General features: G+C 37.3%; 2 protein-coding genes across 2 annotated transcripts; one reads left to right on the top strand and one right to left on the bottom strand.

The window, feature by feature from the left end:
- Positions 1-627: 627 nt before the first annotated feature.
- Positions 628-10,408, bottom strand: LOC132159930 (hepatoma-derived growth factor-related protein 2-like). Its single transcript, XM_059569602.1, has 16 exons — positions 10,170-10,408; positions 9,586-9,662; positions 8,964-9,102; positions 8,707-8,877; positions 7,253-7,375; positions 7,066-7,134; positions 6,783-6,972; positions 6,508-6,592; positions 3,980-4,285; positions 3,775-3,885; positions 3,002-3,069; positions 2,830-2,900; positions 2,329-2,430; positions 1,752-1,905; positions 1,542-1,665; positions 628-1,456 (listed from the first exon to the last, which is right to left on the bottom strand). Exons 1-16 carry the CDS (start codon positions 10,386-10,388, stop codon positions 1,327-1,329), a joined length of 2,139 nt encoding a protein of 712 aa, XP_059425585.1. The 5' UTR covers positions 10,389-10,408; the 3' UTR covers positions 628-1,326.
- A 1,070-nt stretch (positions 10,409-11,478) lies between these two features.
- On the top strand, positions 11,479-20,637 carry LOC132159931 (UBX domain-containing protein 6-like). Its single transcript, XM_059569603.1, has 11 exons — positions 11,479-11,717; positions 12,548-12,705; positions 12,785-12,849; positions 16,328-16,456; positions 16,527-16,624; positions 17,264-17,339; positions 17,414-17,498; positions 17,587-17,806; positions 17,889-18,019; positions 19,620-19,768; positions 19,858-20,637. Exons 1-11 carry the CDS (start codon positions 11,635-11,637, stop codon positions 19,981-19,983), a joined length of 1,320 nt encoding a protein of 439 aa, XP_059425586.1. The 5' UTR covers positions 11,479-11,634; the 3' UTR covers positions 19,984-20,637.
- The last annotated feature ends 389 nt before the right edge of the window (positions 20,638-21,026 follow it).

Raw genomic sequence — 21,026 nt, forward strand, 5'->3', positions numbered from 1 at the left:
TATTTGCTCATTTAATGTACTTATGGATGCATTTGTCACGGAGATTCCCTCTTATTATAATTTATTCTTTAAATAAAATAACTAGAAAAGCCAATAATCCTGATCTGATAATTTGCATAACTCACGCTATTGAAATGACAATTAATCATATATATATATATATATATATATATATATATATATATATATATATATATATATAAATTAAATGAACTAAATTTATGCATTTAGCAGACGCTTTAATCCAAAGCGATTTACAGTGCATGCAGGCTATCACTTTTTATCGATCATGTGTTCCCGGGGAATCGAACCCCCAACCTGCGCTTACTTAATTATTATATATATATATATATATATATATATATATATATATATATATATACTTTTCAGAAGTAATAGAAGATAACATCATAAAGGCTGTTTTAAAACAGAGAATAGCCTACTGTTCTACTCTAGTACCATAAAAAGCAGTCTATACTATGAAATATGTACTAGACAGTACGTTATTATCATATTCTGAACAATATAAAACATGGTCCTTCTATGAAAACATTCAAAGTTGTGGCCATCATGCGGAATTTTTATTTATTCCTTCACGGATACTAAAAAAAAAAAACTCAGACCAAGTTATACAGCACTAGAAACAGGTTTATAATAAGAAAGAGAAGCGTGTTTTATGACATACAAATAAAGAATAGCATTATTATGGGTCAACCTATGCAGATGTAAGCTGTTATTATCAGAATACCAAAACAACGGACAACAAACGGTCTACGGTTTGTTAGTTTAGTGAAAGTCCAAAGACACTGAAGGTTATGAAATCCATACCAGACAGATCAGATGTAGATGTAGCAATAATAATAATAATGATGATGTTGAAGCCTCATGATCTCTTGCTGTATGGCGTAGTGGGTCAAAAAACACAAAACCAGACTGCTCTCTTTCACTTTTTTTTTTTCTTAATTTTTCATTAAAAGAACCCCCCCCCCCCCCCCAAAAAGGTTTACTCATAAAAAAAGCGGCTACATAATACAAGCACAGTCTTCAAATACAATAGGGCTTGGGTGTTCTTCCTCCTAGACGTCAGCGTGGTTCTGAAATAAAACGCTCGCCCTCGATGGACCAGACGTGGGGAGTGCAGAATCATCCGCATCCAACATTTAGATGAAGGCGCTTGTTTCGCCTCATTACGTCCCGATTCAAAAGTGCTAATGATGTTCATATCACGTTTTATGTACAACACGAAAAACTCATGTAGGTCACAAAGGTGGGCAGACACAAGTAACACAAATGAACGGAGGAAGTTAAAGTGTGTCTGTGAAGCGTTCAGCTCTCAGAAGACATCTGCTCGTCCTGCGCTCTGCTGTCCTCTTTTACGTCTGTGTCTGCTGCCGGATCGGCCGCTGGGGAGTCAGCTGTGAGCGTCTGCTGCTCCGCTGGCTCATCTGGATTGGGCCTGGAAGACGAATACTAAATTAATTGGCGAGTGGTGTGATTATTTTGCTTAAGGACCAAGAAGGCGAAAGGTGGCCGCTCTTCACCTGATGCCGTTCGGGGATTGGTTCTCATCGCGTTTCTCTTGGTCTGTGGGTTGGGGGTTGTTTTCCGATTCAGAAACGTCTCTTTTCTCATTTTCTGATTCACCGTTCACTGGTTTGGAGTCGTCTGGAAGGAAGGCACAAGGAACAAGCATGTTTTAAAACAAAATTTGATTACTGCATGTGAAAACGTATAAAAAAATGACCGTTTACCTGTGTTTTGCGCGTCTTGCTCATTGGCTTCTTGGTTCTTTTCATCTGGTTTTGGTTTAGTGGTCTCAATCTTCCCAATGAACTGGAGCTTTAGTTTATTGTAGACCGCAGTGGCCTTCTCCATAACAGCACTGCTAGCTTTGTATCGCCGAATCTAAAAGACAAAAGACAGTCAGAAGCATCGAGGAATGATGGCTTCGTCTATCGGCCCAACCCTAGTTCAGATCGAAGCGTAAATGACGGATCTGCGTACATAACGTTACGTTATTTATCTTCAGTGAATGCTCTCCAAATTGGCGCAATAGGGTGACTCACAGAAAACATAAGTCGTAATTACAAAAACTAATTTCATAGCTTTGTAAAATTACGGTTGAACCCCTGATGTCACATGGACTATTTTAACAATGTCCTTGCTATGTTTCTGCTCTTGTAACTCATCAGAAATATCTAAATTTGTGTTCTGAAGATGAACGAAGGTCTTACGGGTTTGGAACGACATGAGGGTCATTAATGACAGAATATTCATTTTTGGGTGAACTAACCCTTTAAATGGATTATAAATGGCAAATGTTTGTACCTTTTTGAGTGTCGCAATAACATCTGCATTCTTCTGCAAGATTTGAGTGGTTACTTGTACTGAGCTGATCTCGTCCAGGGCCTGCAGGCACTTCTCAATGTCCTACAGATCGAAAGGAAGCAGAAGACACAGAATGATACCAGGGAATTCACACATCACCTCATTTTCACACGTACAGCCTCTGAGATATATATATATATATATATATATATATATATATATATATATATATATATATATATATATATATATATATATATGACAAAATTCAACAGCATTTTGAAAGTTTAGAGTTCATGTGTGGTTCATTAAATAACACTGAACCATATGAACAGGTTTGAATCAACTGATTCAATGAATCAACATCCTAGGAGAGTATGACCAAACTCGTTGCTTTATTTGAATACTAGACTTTGCAGAAAAATTGGTAGAATAATGTTTCCGGTCATTTTAATTTTGTGTTTTAAGTGACATGGGTAGGCTGATGATGTCAGTACTTACTGGGTTGTCAACTTTTAGGGCAAACTTGATTTCTGTGTGGAGCTTCTGGAGTTTCTCTTCTGGAGAGGGTTCTGGATTTATACACGGGGCGACAGAAACAAGAGTTAAAGTCTGACGGCCCGTGAAATGACTCGAAAGGACTGAACAGCCATGAGAACATGTTTCAATTGACCTTTTTTCTTCTCGACTTTCTTCTCGGATAGACGCGTCGGCTTCCGTTTCGGCTTCTCGGCCTTAGGCCTTGAGGGAAACAGTGGTGTTATTGTCAGGGTTATTATAGTTAACTAAAAGAAAAAAAATTTTATTATTAAAAAAAAAAAAAAAAAAATACACCAATAACACATTTTTGTTACTTGAAAAAAATAAACATGAAAAAAAAAGAAAAAAATTATTATATATATATATATATATACACACAAAATATTTTTTTCTTCTGACCATCTAGAAGCTTATGCAACATCTCATTTTCATTTAGTAAACTAATAATAACATCATAAAAACGACATACTTATTTTAAAAAGGGAAAAAACACACAACTAAAACATTAACTAACATTAAAATGAAAACAAAAAATACAAAAATTAAAACTTTTTTAAAATATCAGTGAAAACTATTGTAGTATCTCAATTATACAGTTTTTTCTTAATTTAAACTACTAAACTAATTTCTTTAAAATAAACGAAAATCTTTTTTTATGAATTGAAATACAAATAAAACAGTAATAATAAAAATAAATAAAAATAATATAAAATTTTAGATGAAAAACTTTATAAAGAAAAACCTTAAACTAAAAAAAATTAAAACAAACATTGGCAACATTTGCATTGGCAACTTATTGAAATAAAAGTAAATAAAAAAAAATAAGTGACAAAAACACACAATAACATTACTAATGTAAAACTAAAGGCTAATTCAGAACACTAATAAATACTCCCAAATACATGCCTCGTTTTGTCTTTCTCCTCTGATCTCTGATGCTTCTTTTCTTTGATCTTCTCTTTTTTCTCTTTCACCTCCTTCTCTTTCTTCTGCCGCCCTTTCTGGCTGTCTCGACGTCTGGCGGATTTCTTCGCCTAAAGAGGAAACACAACCCACACAGTCAACATTTTGAGCAGCGACACTAGTAGAAAGAGTCTGGGTGAAGTTCTGCTGACTGGCCTCTGCAGGTGCTGGCGAGTCGGAGTCTGAAGGTGCGGGAATGGGGGGAGGTGGAGGCTTCTTGGATTTTTTGAGAGGGTGATCATCCACGTCATCGTCCGAGCTGCTGCTGCCACTGCTGCTTCCTTTCCTGGCCTTGTTCTCCTTCTCCTTTTTTCTTTGCTCTTCCTCCTCTTTCTCTCGCTCCCGGAGCCGACGGAGCTCTTCAGCCTCCTCTTTCTTCCTTCGCTCTTCCAGTTCCTTCCGCCGTTCCTCGTCTCTCTTCTTCCATTCGCTGACACGGTCTGTCTCGCTGTCACTTTGAATAAAAAAAACTCAATCATCCATGTGTTCCTCAGAAATTCACAGAATACTTGTTATAACTATGTTCTTTCAAGTCATGATCATGTGAATTGTATTTTTGACGTCATATTAAAGGGATAGTTCACCCAAAAATTTTTGTGAAAAAAATTGTCATTAATTACTCACCCTCATGTCGTTCCAAACCTGTAATGGTGCGTTCAAACCAGACGCGAATTAAGCGTTAAGCGCGATTTACATGTTAAGTCAATGCAAACACGCAAATAGACATTTTAGACATGAACAGTGTTTGGAATAACGGCGTTTAAAAGAACGGCGTTAGGTAACGGCGTTATTTTTTCAGTAACGGGGTAATCTAACTAATTACTTTTCCCGTCGTTACAACGCCGTTAACGTTACTGAACATTAAATGCGGTGCGTTACTATGCATTGATTTAATATGCAATCCGAACGCACCCCTGGCTCACACAGCGAGTGAGCAGGTGGGTTAATAACGAGATAAGCGATTATGATTGGCTAAGGCAGAGTCATGTGTTTCATGGTAGCCAATCAGAGCCAGTGTTTTTACACACGCGCCAGCGGCCCCAAACACACACAGTCACACACACGCAACAGCTACACAGAGATTCGCAGCAGGAGAAATGGAGAGTCAGGAGCAATCCGATGAAAAGTTGGCATTTTCAAGGTGGAGATATAAGCACTACTTCAAATTCATTGTAGTCAAAGGCAAGAACGTGCCTGTAATGTGTGACACACGCATCTACAAAGCTAGTGGCCAAAAACACTTTTCTTACAAAGAGTGCAGGATAAAACTCTTGCTGTCTGTTGACGTGCAATAAATCTTGAAAGTTATGTACGAACACCTGTCTGTTCTACTTATTTCAACTGACTTGTGAAAACTGCTAAAAAAAAAAAAAATTCTTTGACATATACCAACTTTTTTTTTTTTTACAGTAATGCAAATAGTTACTTTCCCTGGTAACGAGTTACTTTTATTATAGAGTAATTCAGTTACTAACTCAGTTACTTTTTGGAACAAGTAGTGAGTAACTATAACTAATTACTTTCTTAAAGTAACGTTCCCAACACTGGACATGAAAGACGCGATTTGCACGATAGACGAGGCACGAATTGAGCAATTCGGGCATTTTGACGAGCGAAAGGCGTGATTCAAAAAATCTGAGCTTTGGTGAAATTTCGCTCTGCATTAACCAATCAGGAGCTTGCTCTAGTAGTGACGTGATTACGATGTAGCGAGCGGAGAGAAAATCCGAAACAACAATGGAGGACAAAGTCATCGTCACTGTATATGATACTTCTTCATACTTTTACAGAAACGGGAACAAAAAGGATCTTGCTTGGAAGAAATAGATTAATTGAATAAAGACCAAAAGACCAAATATTACCTGTTAGATTTACCCAAAACAAATTTAATGTTGAATTACTAAAGTAATCAGTTTCAGCGGCAAATGTCAGAAGGACTAGCCGAGTCGAGGCTGCTCTTGGCCGATACATGAGCACTGAGCTCCCGTCTTCATAAATAAACAGCAGATTTAACACCATAACAGTAATATTTTGAAAATAATTAGAATAAATGGTGGTTGAAATCACAATGCTGCGTGAACTCAACTGGCAGAAGCCCCTCCCATAATGCGAATTTGCGTCGTTAAGTGAAGTTGCAAAGTTAATTTCATGCACGAATTAAGCGAATAAACTCAAAATGTTCAAACGTCCAACTACACGTAAATAACGCAATCTATTCACGCAAGTCGCGTCTTGTGTGAACGCACAGTTAGACACCAAATTAAGATATTTTTGAAGAGCTCTCTGACCCTGCATTGACAGCAAGGATCCTTACAAGATTAAGGCTCAGAAACGTAGCAAGGACATCGTTAAAATAGTGCTTGAGATACAGTTTAGAAGATTTTCTTACACAACCATCAATTCACTTTAGAAGGCCCTTGTTAACCCACCGGAACTAAGTAGAGCACTTTTTATGATGGATGGATGCACTTTTTTGGGCTTCAAAATCTCAGCCCCCATTATAAAGTATTATAGAGCCAGGACATTTTAAATATAACTGATTGTATTCCTCTGAAAGAAGAAAGTCATGGCTTGAGGGTGAGTAAATCATGAGGTCATTTTCATTTTTGGGTGAACTATCCCTTTAAATGATTTATGACGGAAAGTAAATGCTATATTCATCATATTCAAACTCACCTGTCGCTGTCTGATGAAGAGGAAGGAGCCCTTTCTGGAGCTGGTTTGGATTTCCTTCCTCGTGGCTTTGGTGGAGGTTTCTCTGCTTGGAGAATAACGCAGAAAGAAAAGTGTCCTTTAGTATTCTGATGTACTTGTCTAGGATTCCTGATATCCGAGGACAATGGTCTCAGGTAATGTTTCCATGCACTGTGCTGCCATTAAACGCAACTACTCAACCATTGAAACTAATTATAATATGTGCTGGATTCACCTTGCAAAGCGCATGTTCTCACCTTTCTTACGCCTTTGTGGGCCTTTCTTTACAGGAGGAGGAGGTGGCTCTGAATCGGAGTCGGATTTGGATCCAGACTGCGATTCGGATCCAGAGACGGCCGGGCGGGGCTTCTCATCTTCTGAATCGCTCCTGACGGCCCTCTGATCTGACCGGGAGCCTGATTCTGAATCGGAGCCAGATGATGCCTTCTACAATAATAATAATAAAAATAAAAAAAACGTGTAAGATCAAGCAAGTTTGTAATTAAAGATGGCCACATGAGATCAATGAGGTGGTCTCACCTTCTTCCTGCCTCTGCCTGCTGGCTTTTTGCCGCCTCGACCGCCTGACTCCTTCTGAGGCGTGAAGTCCTGGAGAACACATCAGTAACTCGTTTATATGATTTCAATGGGCATTTTATTACCTACACATCATTTTTTGGTAGTAATGAAGCTATGGGAGGTTTGAGCAAATTCCGGGCGGGAATACCTGGTCGCTGTTTTTGCCGGAGTCAGAGTCCGAGCTGGGTGATGGTTCAGGTTCTGAGGGAGATCCACTCTCCTCTCCATCTCGATCACTAGATGATGCCCGTGTTCTCTTCACTGGCGGCCGCTGCAAAGTTTTAAATAAAACATGTTTTTTAGGCTAGATAAGACCCTTATTCCTTGGCTGGGATCGTGTAGTGATCTTTGAAGCTGCACTAAAACTGCAATTTAGACCTTCAACCCACTGATTCCACTATATGGAGAAAAAATCCTGGAATGTTTTCCTCAAAAACATTAAATTCTTGTCGACTGAACAAAGACAGACATGAACATCTTTGATGACATGGGTGAAAATTTATCCCGTAAGGCCCGTTCACACCTACAACAAAATCTGTATTAGCATCCACATCAATGGACAATATGTTTTTTTTATTATTATTTTTATTATTATTATTATAAGCACGCTGCAGTTTTGTCGTCAGCCACTTTAAATTCTCAAGTTCTTTAAAGTGGATTCAGATTGGCTGTCAATGTTTTTAGCATCGATCAGCTGGAAAAATCAATCTGAAAGCAATTCTCATGATATTGTTCCTCAGTCGTAATAATTTAATAGGGCTGTCACCTTCCCTCATAGATTTTGAACAATTACTATAACTATCTAATTTAAGAGATAGTACACACAACATGCGTTGTGGTTCTCTCGTGAACGCGCACTGAAGACTGACATGGATTTGAAGCAATTGTTAAATAAAGTTTGTATTTTTGTTTTCTTAGCGCACAAAAAATGTTCTCCTAACTTCATTAAATTACAGTTGAACCAGTGATGTCACATGGACTATTTTAATGATGTCCTTACTACCTTTCTGGGTCTTGTGAACGTGTCAGTTGCATTGCTGTCTGTGTAGAGTCAGAAAGCTCTCGGATTTCATCAAAAATATCTTAATATGTGCTCTGAAAATTAACAAAGTTCTTACAGGTGTGGAAAGACATGAGGGTGAGTAATTATTGACAGAATTTTCATTTTTGGGTGAACTATACTTTTAATGTTATCGTCCTTGGTGTGAATGGCCCTGTACTCTAAGTATAAATGGGATTCAGGCACTCCACTGAACATTGTGCCAAACTACATCCTTTAAGCCCAAAGTATAGTTCATTTTTTAACATGAACATATAGCGTATGTGTACAACAGAATGTAAACATTAAAAAAACATATACTTTAGGCATAGCTATGAATACATTCATAACACAGAATGACTCCACTGCTTAAATAAATACTACTTCTGTTTAACACTAGTGAATGTGTAACTAACTAAAGCTGACATTAAAAGCTTTGAAAAGAGAAATTCAGAGCACCTGAAGGTATAGGTAAGCATAAAACTGCAAGAGAAGAGAGAAATAATGACAGATGAGCTGTGGATATACAAACAATCATGTTGGCTTGTTTCGAGTTTGGATACCTTTGCAGCGGGAGCTTTCCGCTTCACTGCCGTCTTCCTTTGATCCTCACTTCCAGAGTCAGAATCATCACTTCCTGTTTCAGCTTTCCTCGGCACCACCGCTTCCTCGTCATCTTCCGCATCACTTCCCGGCGCAGGCGGGTCATCCTCGCTGTCCGATGATGATGCAGGCTAAACAAATACAAGGAAGATGTAACAAATCAGCATGTGCGGTCATGAAACAACAGACGATTACAGACAGAGAAATGAAGTCTTACTGCAGGTGTGCTATAGGAGGCGTGAGGGTTGTTCTGGATTTCCCACAAGCCTTCATTGAACCCTTTCCTCTTGTTGGGCTTCCCATACTGGTCTTTGTACTTTTCATACGCAAAAAGGTCCTTGGGTGCAAGGAATGCTCTGAAAGGAGAGTTAAAATCAGGACTATAAAGTTGAGATGAAACAGAAGTGGCAACAGATAAATAAAAAATGTAGGATGTAAATTTGGTTCTATGGATTATTGTAAAAATGTCAACATCATGCTCGTTTTTATTGCATTTTAATTCAACATCACTTTTTTACCAAATGAAACCGTACGGATGAAGTGTTTATGATCAGACCTGCAACATGTATTTACATTTAATCATTTAGCAGATGCTTTTATCCAAAGCGACTTCCAAGTGAGAACAATACATTGGGTGGTTTTTCATTTCATGCCGACTTTAATATACAAAGCTCTCCGGTTGAAAAAGAGAAAACAAATCTGGACTAAAAAGGTTCTTCATACTTTTAAAAACACTGAGAAGACATTAAGGCAATGCACACAGCTCATAACAAATAATATGCATCCATTTATCAACATTAATAACCTGGTGCTCATTCAAATCCAGGAAATATACGTACGTTTCATGAGTCCCAAAGAAAAAAATGGGGACTTTATTAGGCGGAGGTTTGACAGCCCCTTCTGCAACATCTTCAATCTGGAGGAGAAATATTAAAATGAGATGATCGCATGTTCTTCAGACGTTCAGTAGTGGAAGTTTATAGAATTAAGTACACATTAATGAATGAGTTTTCTCCTTTGCACCGATTAAGTCACGTGCAAGAAAGTCTCTTCATGTGTAAACATAACTCAGCCCCCTCACTGCATTTTACATGTTTTTAAACCAAATGAATATAAAAGCCCCAAGTCTAAATGTAGTAATTATTCAGATTTTACCTCATTAGGCATCTATAGACGGTTCCTAATATATAAAACACACAAATAAACAGCACTTTGAGGACACGCGACCTTTGCTGCTCCTCCTGTGAGCCTCATACATTCATAACTAGAGGTAATAATATGAAATAAACACATGATTCAGATGTTTAGACTCTTAATTAATATATAATTGGAGTTGGTTTGCAGAAGCTTTACATGTATACATATGCTGCGTGAATGGCTAGGCGCTGAGGTGAGGCTGGTGGGGGTGTGTGCTCTCTCTCACCCGGGCCGGCCAGTGGGGGTAGCCCTTCATTTTAGCAAAGACAAGATCCCCGGGCCGGAAGTTGTGCGGCATCTTGTCGTCCCTCTGTGCACCTGCTCCTCGTCCTGCGCGTTTGTGTTCGTCCGCGGTCCGTTTCCCAGGCCGACAGACACTGAAACCTGCTCCAGATACAGCACGCGAGGAAAGGCGGTTGGGTTTTCTGCAGCGGTTTCCGCTCATTCCATGTTTTGTCAGCGGAAGTCCCGCCTCTCTTTAGATCGATGATTGGAGGAACGGACTGTCACTCTACGCATCCACCAATAAGAATCTACAATATGTACGCCGCTAAAGACTTCAATTTATTATTATATTAACATTTGCTCCGACTTCCTCATGAAACGACGGGGGTGAAAATGAAACGGAGAACATTAAAATAACTTCATATTTGTATATTAAAATATCTACTCAAAACGTATTCACTGGAATGTAAATGCACTTTTATTAATGTATTTTTTTTTATCTAAAAAATAATATCTAAATTAATTCCCGAACGATTATTTTAGTAGTTTTGAGGAATAAATATTTGGCATATACTCACTCTTAAGATTTTGAAATGAAACAGTAAATATTAAACATATGTATTTATTTCTTAAAAATGGTTTGTTTCACAGACTGTATACATACATACACACACACACACACACACATATATATACACATACATACATTTTTCAATAAAAAGTATAGTAAATAAAGTGAATGGACTGGAGAGTATATTCTTAACTATTTAGGAAATATGAGGAATTCTTTTTATTTGTAATATACACACACACACACACACACACACACACACACATATATATATATATATATATATATATATATATATACAATTTGACAGCTCAATTTATGCATAAGAACCCTCTTGAAGGCCACTACATCCTTCAAAATGAAAAAAAAAATTAATGGAGAACAGAAAATTCTTTTATTTTTATTTTTTTATTAATGAAACAGAAATCACGCTACCTTCAGAAGATCAGAAAGGCAAAAAGATTCCCATGTAACAAAGTAGAAAAACATGCATACAAAAAAATGGTAAACAGAAGCAAAGTAAACAAATGAATGAATTAAATAAACGAAAATAAAATAAATACGTTAAATATGATTTTACATAAAATTAGACAGACAGACATACAAGGAGAGGAAAGAAAACCACACCTTATAATAATAATATTAATAATCATCACTAAATTCTCGTAATAACGTTTTTAGGATCTGTCACTCCCCTCCGCTTGACGTCGCTAAAGCCCAAGATCTGCGTCACGATCGATGCGCGTGCTTCCGGTGGAGGAGAATCTCTGTCCTCTTCTGGTTGTAAACACATCGCTTGAGTGGTGGCGTCTCTGACAGTCACAACAAATTCAAAACAACTCGTCTTTCTTTTTTGAAAAACCTTTTTTTTTTCGCACACAGCGTATCGATAAGAATGAAGAAGTTTTTCGACGACATTAAGAAGGATATAAAATTCAAGTCCGCAGGGCCAGGAAATAAACTGACAGAAGACAGCAGGTAACGTTTACCGTTAAAAAACGGTTGATCAGATGTTCTCGAGACATCAACCTCAACCTTAATTAAAGACATAATGGGTTTTTATCATCAGATCACGAGGTTTTCTTTATATGGTTGCGCATTTGAAACTGTTAAAAGTGAAAGTTAGATATTATATTTCACATGAAATCTGTTGTGATCTATGTTACAGAAATCTGAACAGAGTGCATCTAAACCAGTCTAACTACATTTCTAACATAATCATATCTTCAGATGACATATACAAACGTGTAGTGTGTGCTAAATGCATCAGACCTTATCGCTATAATCACTGAGAGGGTAAAGGTCTCGAGCTAGTCACGTAGGAATGGTTTAGTCACGTGCTGCTTCAGTTTTGTTATTGGTTACAACAGTTTTAAGCTTTTAATATATGAGTGGGATATTTATGACAACAAAACAAGTCATAAGGGTCAGTTTTTTTTAATTGAGATTTATACATCATCTGAAAGCTGAATGAATATGCTTTCTATTGATGTGTGGGTTTGTTAGGATAGGCTGAGATACAACTAGGTGAAAATCTGGAATCTGAGGGGGCAAAAGGTTGTCCAAATGAATTCTTAGCAATGCATTTTACTAATAAAAAAAATTAGGTTTTGATATTTATGGTAGGAAATCTACAAAATATCTTCATGGAACATGATCTGTGGTCAATATCCTTAAGATTTTTGGCATAAAATAAAAATTGATCATTTTGACCCATACTGTGTATTGTTGGGTATTGCTACACATATACCTGTGCTACTTATGACTGGTTTTGTGCGTCAGGGTCACATGTCTGGTCTCTCCTGTAGCTCTAAACCTCAAGCCCCACAGGTTCCTCGCGGAGCGCCCAGAAAAGCACCCACTGATGGCGCGCACAGAGCAGGGGCCGCGGCCCTCGCCAGGATCGAGCAAGAGCAACAGCACCGGCCGAAGGTGCAGACGTCCCACGATGCCATAAGGAATCAGGGTAGATCATTAGATTTCTCTGAACTCAGAAATCAGAAAATATTAAATGATTTTGGTCACATCTTGTGGTTGTGTTTCAGTGAAGCGAGAACTTGAAGCAGAGGCGGCTGCCACAGCAGCCAGTCTGAAGAACACTGATGTCGAGGCAAGTCTGGCCAATTTGACTTTACTCTGATCCTGATCACACTAAACCAAATGTTTTTGTGATATGTGGACTGAAAGATGTTGATGTTGGTCATGTGATCTAAACATTGTAGCCACCGTGAGAGAAGATGCTTCGTCCAAACTCTTTGCACTTGACTACTTTGTTTTCCCTGTATTTGGGGTCAAGTGTTCAAGTGTGTGTAGAACTATTCACACTCCTATAGTGTTTACATAGCTTTGATACGTTGCATTTTAAAGTCAACTTCTGAATGTCTGCTCAGTAGTCCCTATAACAGGGCACATTTTTATTTGTGGTGCTTTTAATTAAGTGATAAAAAGCAGTTGCAAAATGTTGTACAAAATAAATATCACCACTACTCATCTTTGAACCAGTAAAATGCGCAACACTTTGTTTTACTACCAAATTATATGTAATATAATGTCTAATTATTATAGTAATATTTAACTTACACTGGAAAGGTTTCTGTGATCTCTCACAAGATCTCATCAAAAATAATTTTTTTTAATTTCAAAACATGATGCGATTTACTAAGGCTCTGGATATATGTAAACCTTTTTTAGGCTACTTTATGTGGGCGGAGCCTATCTCGTGGCAGAAAATGTCAGTTTTAAATGTAGCAGTCTATGGAAGCCGTGGAATAAAATAATAAAAAATAATAAACTGAATAATAACATGGTCATTTTGAGTTTCCCTCAGCTCAGAATCATGAGTTTATATCCCACACTTCTGGCTTTTTTCTCCACAGAATTGACAAACTCACAATTGTTGAGTTAAATCGAGTTGTGAGATAAAAAAAAAAGGTAAATGTTATGTAAAAATGTCAATAAATGTATTCTTTAAAATTAGGGTAATCATAGAAGTTTTCATTCAAAGTCTGTTCATCTAATGTCTGTGTTTAGCCTCAAATGGCATCTTTGTATTTTTTTTTTTTTTTTTTTTTTTAAACCCAAGTTTTACCCATTTCCCTCCACTTGTTGCCAGTGTTTTTCTGCCACCACTGTGTGCATGTGAGTGTACACCTTTTTGTCAAAAGTATTATTAACTTAATTTTTAACTTGCCACAGCATGCGGTCATGACGCGCGAAGAGAGAAATCACATAGTGATGTAGATTACAGGTGCTGGTCATATCATCAGAATATTGTCAAAAAGTTGATTTCATTAATTCCTTTCAAAAAGTGAAACTTGTATATTATATTCATTCATTACACACAGACTGATATATTTCAAATGTTTGTTTCTTTTAATTTTGATGATTATAACTGACAACTAAGGAAAATCCCTAATTCAGTATCTCGGAAAATTTGAATATTGTGAAAAGGTTCAATATTTAAGAGACACTCTAATCAGCTAATTAACTCAAAACACCTGCAAAGGCCTTTAAATGGTCTCTCAGTCTAGTTCTGAAGGCTACACAATCATGGGGAAGACTGCTGACTTGACAGTTGTCCAAAAGACGACCATTGACACCTTGCACAAGGAGGGCAAGACACAAAATGTCATTGCAAAAGAGGCTGGCTGTTCACAGAGCTGTGTCCAAGCACATTAATAGAGAGGCGAAGGGAAGGAAATGTTGTAGAAAAAAAGTGTAGAAGCAATAGGGATAACCGCAGCCTGGAGAGCATTGTTAAACAAAACCCATTAAAAAATGTGGGGGAGATTCAGAAAGAGTGGACTGCAGCTGGAGTCAGTGCTTCAAGAACCACTACGCACAGACGTATGCAAGACATGGGTTTCAGCTGTCGCATTCTTTGTGTCAAGCCACTGTTGAACAACAGACAGCGTCAGAAGTTTTTCACTTGAGCTAAAGACAAAAAGGACTGGACTGCTGCTGAGTAGTCCAAAGTTATGTTCTCTGATGAAAGTAAATTTTCCATTTCCTTTGGAAATCAGGGTCCCAGAGTCTGGAGGAAGAGAGGAGAGGCACACAATCTTGAGGCTGCTTGAGGTCCGGTGTAAAGTTTTCCACAGTCAGTGATGGTTTGGGGTGCCATGTCATCTGCTGGAGTGCCAAAGCTACCAGTACCTGGTTTAAGGTCCATGGTCTCCCTGTTCTTACTTGGCCAGCAAAATCCCCTGACCTTAACCCCATAGAAAATCTATGGGCGTATTGCGAAGAGGAAGATGTGATATGCCAGACCCAAGAATGCAGAAGAGCTGAAGGCCACTATCAGAGCAACCTGGGCTCTCATAACACCTGAGCAGTGCCACAGACTGATCGACTCCATGCCACACTTCATTGCTGCAGTAAGTCAGGCAAAAGGAGCCCCAACTAAGTATTGAGTGCTGTACATGCTCATACTTTTCATTTTCATACTTTTTAATTGGCCAAGATTCCTAAAAATCCTTTCTTTGTATTGGTCTTAAGTAATATTCTAATTTTCGGAGACACTGAATTTGGGATTTTCCTTAGTTGTCAGTTATAATCATCAAAATTAAAAGAAATAAACATTTGAAATACATCATTCTGTGTGTAATGAATGAATATAATATACAAGTTTCACTTTTTGAATGGAATTAGTGAAATAAACTTTTTGATGATATTCTAATTATATGACCAGCACCTGTAATCTAATATAAGATGCATTGGGATATTGACATTAACATGCATATTACCAATGTTTAGTTTCATGCTCAAATGCAATGCCTGATATTGACTGAGTTATTTGAGACGGTCATATTGCTTTAAGATGTTTCTTAATACTGATGCTATAATGCAATAGTGCCTTTTTCATGATATTTGTTCAACAGCAGGCATGCTTAAATCAAAATAGTTTGTATTGCTTCGAAAACATGCAGGCGATTTCAGGAATCACTTGATAATGTAGATGAAAATATAGTACAAATCTGCCATAAACCACATTACAATGAGAACTTTTTAAAATGTGAAATTCCGTCTTCTTTCCTTGCTGCTGTTCCATAAGCGCCACCTGCTGGCAGAGAGTGAATTTGTTTCTTGCAGATACGTTTTATGTGTCACACAATTCTGACTTTACTTCAAATCTCAATCTAATTTAGGTTAAAAACATGTATGCAGCATCTTTGTGTGGATCACGATGAAATTGCAGGGGTTGCCTCTAATTTTAAATGGAAAGAGCACAGGCAAAGCCTTAGTTTGATTATAGAGATTTATTTTATTTGTGTTATTTATTTGATTTGGGGTTTGTATTTCAATTTCACGAAGAAGTGTGTATAATTTGATCAAATATGTTATAAAATCAATATCATGAATCATTACAGCCTTAATAAGAGCCTTTTAGGAGGCCACTGCATCCTTCAAAATGGTTCTCTTTGTATTCCTTGGGGAAATTAAAGTAATATGGGCTTGGAATGAAGTGTAAACAAATGATAGAATTTAAATTTTTGACCTGTCCCTTTGAGATTTCAGATCCATTACAAGCTCATTTAAACAGCAGCATAACTCTTTTAACCAACTGTATTTATTTGTACCTTTTCAAGGGGGCCTGTGTTTCACAAAAGGATCCATCCTGTTTCTCAGTGCCGGGTGTTTTCTTCATCTGTCCTCTCACTGGAAAAACCTTAACAAAGACTGAAAAAGAGATGCACATAAAGGAAGCCATTCTAATGGTGAGCTGATTACAGACAAAATCTTGGAAGAGATTCCATTTGGAAGTTACTGAACATTCTTTTTTCACAGAGGTTCTCAGAGGATGCGATAGAGGCCTCCATTATGATGATTCACACCTTTAATAAAGACAAAGAGAAAGTAAAGGCTGCCGTTGACATCATTAGCAAGTGAGGACTATTTGATTCAAATTTTACACAACAATATCTCAGCGAGTTTGTATGATGTTCAACTGAGGTTACGTTTACACGACAACGGTGTAGTCAAAAACGGAGAAGTTTTTCCCTTGCGTTTTTAAAAAATGTCACGTATACACAACGTTTTCAAAACGATTCATGTTTACACATATCTGCGAAAACGTCCAGAAAGGCTGAATTACTTATACCTGGCCAGTAGTTGGTGCTGTCACCTTGTTAGTAAACAGTACCTGTTGCCCTGTGTATATGATGCATCTCCGCAGTTGGTTGTAGTATTGCTGAAGTAAATCCACACTTTGCTGAAAAAGCGTTAATCAACAACACTACCATGTATTCCGCCATATGTTTGTTTGGTTTGCCTTTAAAATCGACATGTACTGTGCTTGTCTACATACCTAACACATACTATGTACACACGACATCACAGTAAAAAAAAAATGCCCGTATTTGATGTTTGCACGGAAACGGTAACAGTGGCGTTTTCAAAAATGTGTTCAGTCCCCAAAAATGCCGTTGCTGTGTAAACAAACAGACAAAACCTATAAAATTTACGGTTTTTGGCTGAAAACGTTGTCGTGTAAATAGCCCCTGAATTTCAATGTGTGGACACAGGTACATCGAAAACATCTGTAAGAATCCGACTGAGGAAAAGTACAGGAAGATCAAACTTAGCAACAAAGTGTTTCAGGTATGAGCATTTTCAATGTCAGGATTGAGAGAGAAAAGCAAATTCACTCATGTGTTGATGTTTTAATCATTAAGGAGAAGGTCAGTGGGATTGAAGGATCTCGCGAGTATCTTCAGGCGTTGGGATTTGAACGCACCACTCTGCCGGTGGACGGCGAAGGTAGTATATGAATAGCATAATAATTAAATGTAAAATGTGCAATATCTCTTGACGCCAAGTCCTCACATGGATGAATGATGTCTCTCAGACAGGACTGAGGAGTTCCTGGTGCTGCTGGCGCAGGAATCAGAAACTCTGGAGCAGATGAAGGCTCATGTGGAGCAGCTGCAGAAGGGCGAGCCGCTCAGAGCGAAGCTGGACCGTCAGCCGCAGGTCTTCAGACCCTCACAGCACGCCACAGACTTCCAGCTTCCTCCAGACTTCTACAATCTGACCGCGGAGGAACTGAAAAGAGAACAGCAACAAAAGTAAAGAATCAACAACAGTAGCGGTCATGCTGTCTAAGCCAATAAAGTCTTACCATGTTTTTCTGATCTTCCTTCATCGCAGGAGTGAAGTCGTGGAGAGAAATGCAATGCTGCGAACGAAAGCCATGCGTGAGAAAGATGAGGAGAGGGAGAGAAGAAAGCACAACTATGCGCTTCTGAGAGTGCGCTTACCGGATGGAAATATACTCCAGGGTTAGTAGTTTAAGTGTATATTAGGGCTGTCAAAATTAACGCGTAAAAACGCATTAACACAAATACATTTTAAGTGCACTCATTTTATTAACGCAACACAAATTTCCTGTTTGAACCATGGCCAAGCCCGTAGTTGGAGAAATGGAGATGCACAGTGTTGCGAAATAGATTTAGCGTTTTCAGTTAAAACAGATATTATGTTGCTTCTCTTATTTTATATGCAAGTATAGCCAATATCACAGCACAGCTATTGTCTTTATCTTATGTGTAGCCTGTTTGATTTTATCAGATGACGGATCGATTATAAGTCAGGATTTTGGAAGGGAGAGCTGGTTTTGTAGTCTTAATGGGTCGCATTTCAGTCACTATTTCATATGCATTCCATTGTATGACAACAGAAAGAGTCAAATATATCAATGAAAACATTTTATTGAGAATTTGGGGGCATCAAAATAATTTGTGTGCACAGAGAGGCAAACAAATGTAATAATAAATAATAAATGTACAGCATGTTCCCGAGCCTCCCTGTTGTGTGAAAATGTAAACAGACTTGTGTAAGTAAATTGATCAGTCAAAGAGAGAGAATGGGAACTTTAGAGTATTAGAGTATTTAAAACTTGAAAAGTATTAAAGTACATTTAGAACAGATAAAAATGTGATTAATCACGAGGTAACTCATGACAGTCATGCAGTTAATCACAATTAAATATTTTAAGCAAATGACAGCCTTAGTATATATACGTAAAACGTTTTAAATTAGTTCTATTTTATTCTAACCAATTTTTTTCCCAAAATATTTAACGCAACTTTATATTTTTATAAATTAATTTTTTATATATTTTGTATTGTAATTTATTATAATATAGTAAACAGCAAAGAAATTGTGTAAAAGTAAATAAAATAAGAATTATATAAAATGTATAAGATTTTACTTTATAAAATGGTATTAAAACAATTATTGTACTCCATAGTTTAACCAAATATTTTCCCTATACCATTTAACAAACATTTTTATTTATATATTTATTATTTTGTATTATAGTAGTACACATTAAAATTTAAGAAAAATGAAAATATATAAAATTAAAATGTTTTATTCGTTTAGCAGCCAGAACCACATATTTTTTTATGGTATTTAACACACATGTATGTCTTTAAAGACATTATATTACATTTTTTATAGTCTTATATTATAATACAGTATTAAACAGAAAAGGAAAAAAGTTTTAAAAAACGTAATTGTCAAAAATAACAATCCTGAATATAAAATTAGATTAATCTAAATTGTTCTATTCACAGCCATTGTTCTTCAAATAAATAACATAATATTTTCATTCTAAATTAAAAATTTACTAAGTTTTGTAGTTATATTGGATTGTATCTTATTTATAGATTGATAGATTTTTAACAAAGGGTGTCTTACACAGAGGCTCCTGGCATAAAAAGTTTGAATGGTCTCAAATAAACTTTTTGGTCAAATGTTTCACAAAAGTTGCACATTGAAGCATTTAAACACTCCGGAATGCTTTGCCCCATAGAAGTCTATTGTCTTTTGACAAACTTGTTCTTCAGCTTACCTTCAATTTGAAATACTCTGCAGGCACTTTCCTGGCATGGGAGAGGGTGGCAGCGTTGTACCAGTTTGTGCGTGATTCTCTGGAGAACGGCTGGCAACCCTTTGATCTGATGGCACCCGGAGGACAAAAACTAAAGGATGATGAGGAATTGGCTCTGAATGAGTGCAACCTGGTAAGTCCAGTTTAAACAAAACAGTCCACAATGTTTGATTCAACATAAATGATCAATACTTGAATCAAACATTTGTTTTCACCTTCCAGGCCCCAGCAGCTCTGCTGAACTTCTCATGGGACGCCGCAGTGCAGGCAGACATCGCTGCCGCTGGAGGAAAGACAGCTGTTCTGCTTAAAGCTGCACTGTTAGAGAACATCAAGACCCTGAGCTGAACATGCAGTGTCCCCAGTCACTGCTGTCCCCACCTGTGCTCTCTCGCGAGTTACTCTCCCATTGTCCACCACCAGAGTCCCACACGGTTTCACAGGATGGGCCTGATGCATTGATTGTGTCCTCAGCTTGTGTGCTAGGTGGGATCATATGGTGCTAAACGCAAGAGTTTTTCCTGTCAGTGATGTTATGAGAAGCGTTAGCACCTTATGGGCCAATTTCAAGCAGTCCTATTATAATGTATTGTTGTTTGAAGTAGCATGACCAGTCATTATATGATGAGGGAAGACGGTCAGTTCGATTGGAAATGGTCTGTGAGAAGATCTGTTGTAATATAAAGCACTTTTAGCTACTGCTGAAAGAGAGGAATCTTGATGTACCATGAAATCTCACTGTGGCAACTGATCTAACATGAGCTCTACCAAGTTTTCTTTTGTTGTATTAATGTTCTGTTTCCTGCTTAACATAAATGAATCTACGCTACTTAAATTAGACAAAAAGCTCTGGTCTCCAGCAACAATCTACCTCCTAATGCAGATAAATGTCCACTTGTTACCATGTCATTTATTGATTAAGCCCAAAGTATACTTACGTTTTTATGCATAAAGCACACGCAGCATAAGTTTCATCCAGATTTTCCCTCTAAAATCGAACAATTTTTTGCACTAATTATTTACTCTGACCCGGCCTATTGGTTCATAGTTAAAAGAAACTCATAACATGGAACGTTTTGCAATTCTGAAGCAATTTTCTGTAAATGTGTGTGACTTCCGCTTCATTAGCTTCTGTGTGTAAACTAGAAAAATAAAAGTGCAGTAAAAGGTAAAACTATTTGCGCTACAAACCAGTGTTTTATGGTTAATATTTAAATAATATGATTTGGAATAGTTTGAAATATTAAGCAGCATAATGCTGCTTTTTGTACAGGTAAAATAACTGTTAGTGATTGATATTGAAAGTCTTGCATATTTACAAATGTCCATGCACTTACATTAAAAATAAGATGGATAACTTCTGGAGAGAAATAGCGCAGACACTAGGTAAG

The sequence above is a fragment of the Carassius carassius genome, chromosome 16 (assembly GCF_963082965.1).
Source record: "Carassius carassius chromosome 16, fCarCar2.1, whole genome shotgun sequence".
In the NCBI taxonomy this organism is placed as follows: Eukaryota; Metazoa; Chordata; class Actinopteri; order Cypriniformes; family Cyprinidae; genus Carassius; species Carassius carassius.

Bases quoted from the DNA above. Each gene is read 5' to 3' on its own strand.
- LOC132159930 (XM_059569602.1), bottom strand. From the start codon at position 10,388: ATGAGCGGAAACCGCTGCAGAAAACCCAACCGCCTTTCCTCGCGTGCT. The intron at 9,663-10,169 runs GTGAGAGAGAGC...TTTCTCCTCCAG, and splicing joins ACCCCCACTGGCCGGCCCGG to ATTGAAGATGTTGCAGAAGG. The intron at 1,906-2,328 runs GTACAAACATTT...TTTGTCTTTTAG, and splicing joins TTATTGCGACACTCAAAAAG to ATTCGGCGATACAAAGCTAG.
- LOC132159931 (XM_059569603.1), top strand. From the start codon at position 11,635: ATGAAGAAGTTTTTCGACGACATTAAGAAGGATATAAAATTCAAGTCC. The intron at 12,706-12,784 runs GTAGATCATTAG...GTTGTGTTTCAG, and splicing joins CGATGCCATAAGGAATCAGG to TGAAGCGAGAACTTGAAGCA. The intron at 17,499-17,586 runs GTAGTATATGAA...GATGTCTCTCAG, and splicing joins TCTGCCGGTGGACGGCGAAG to ACAGGACTGAGGAGTTCCTG.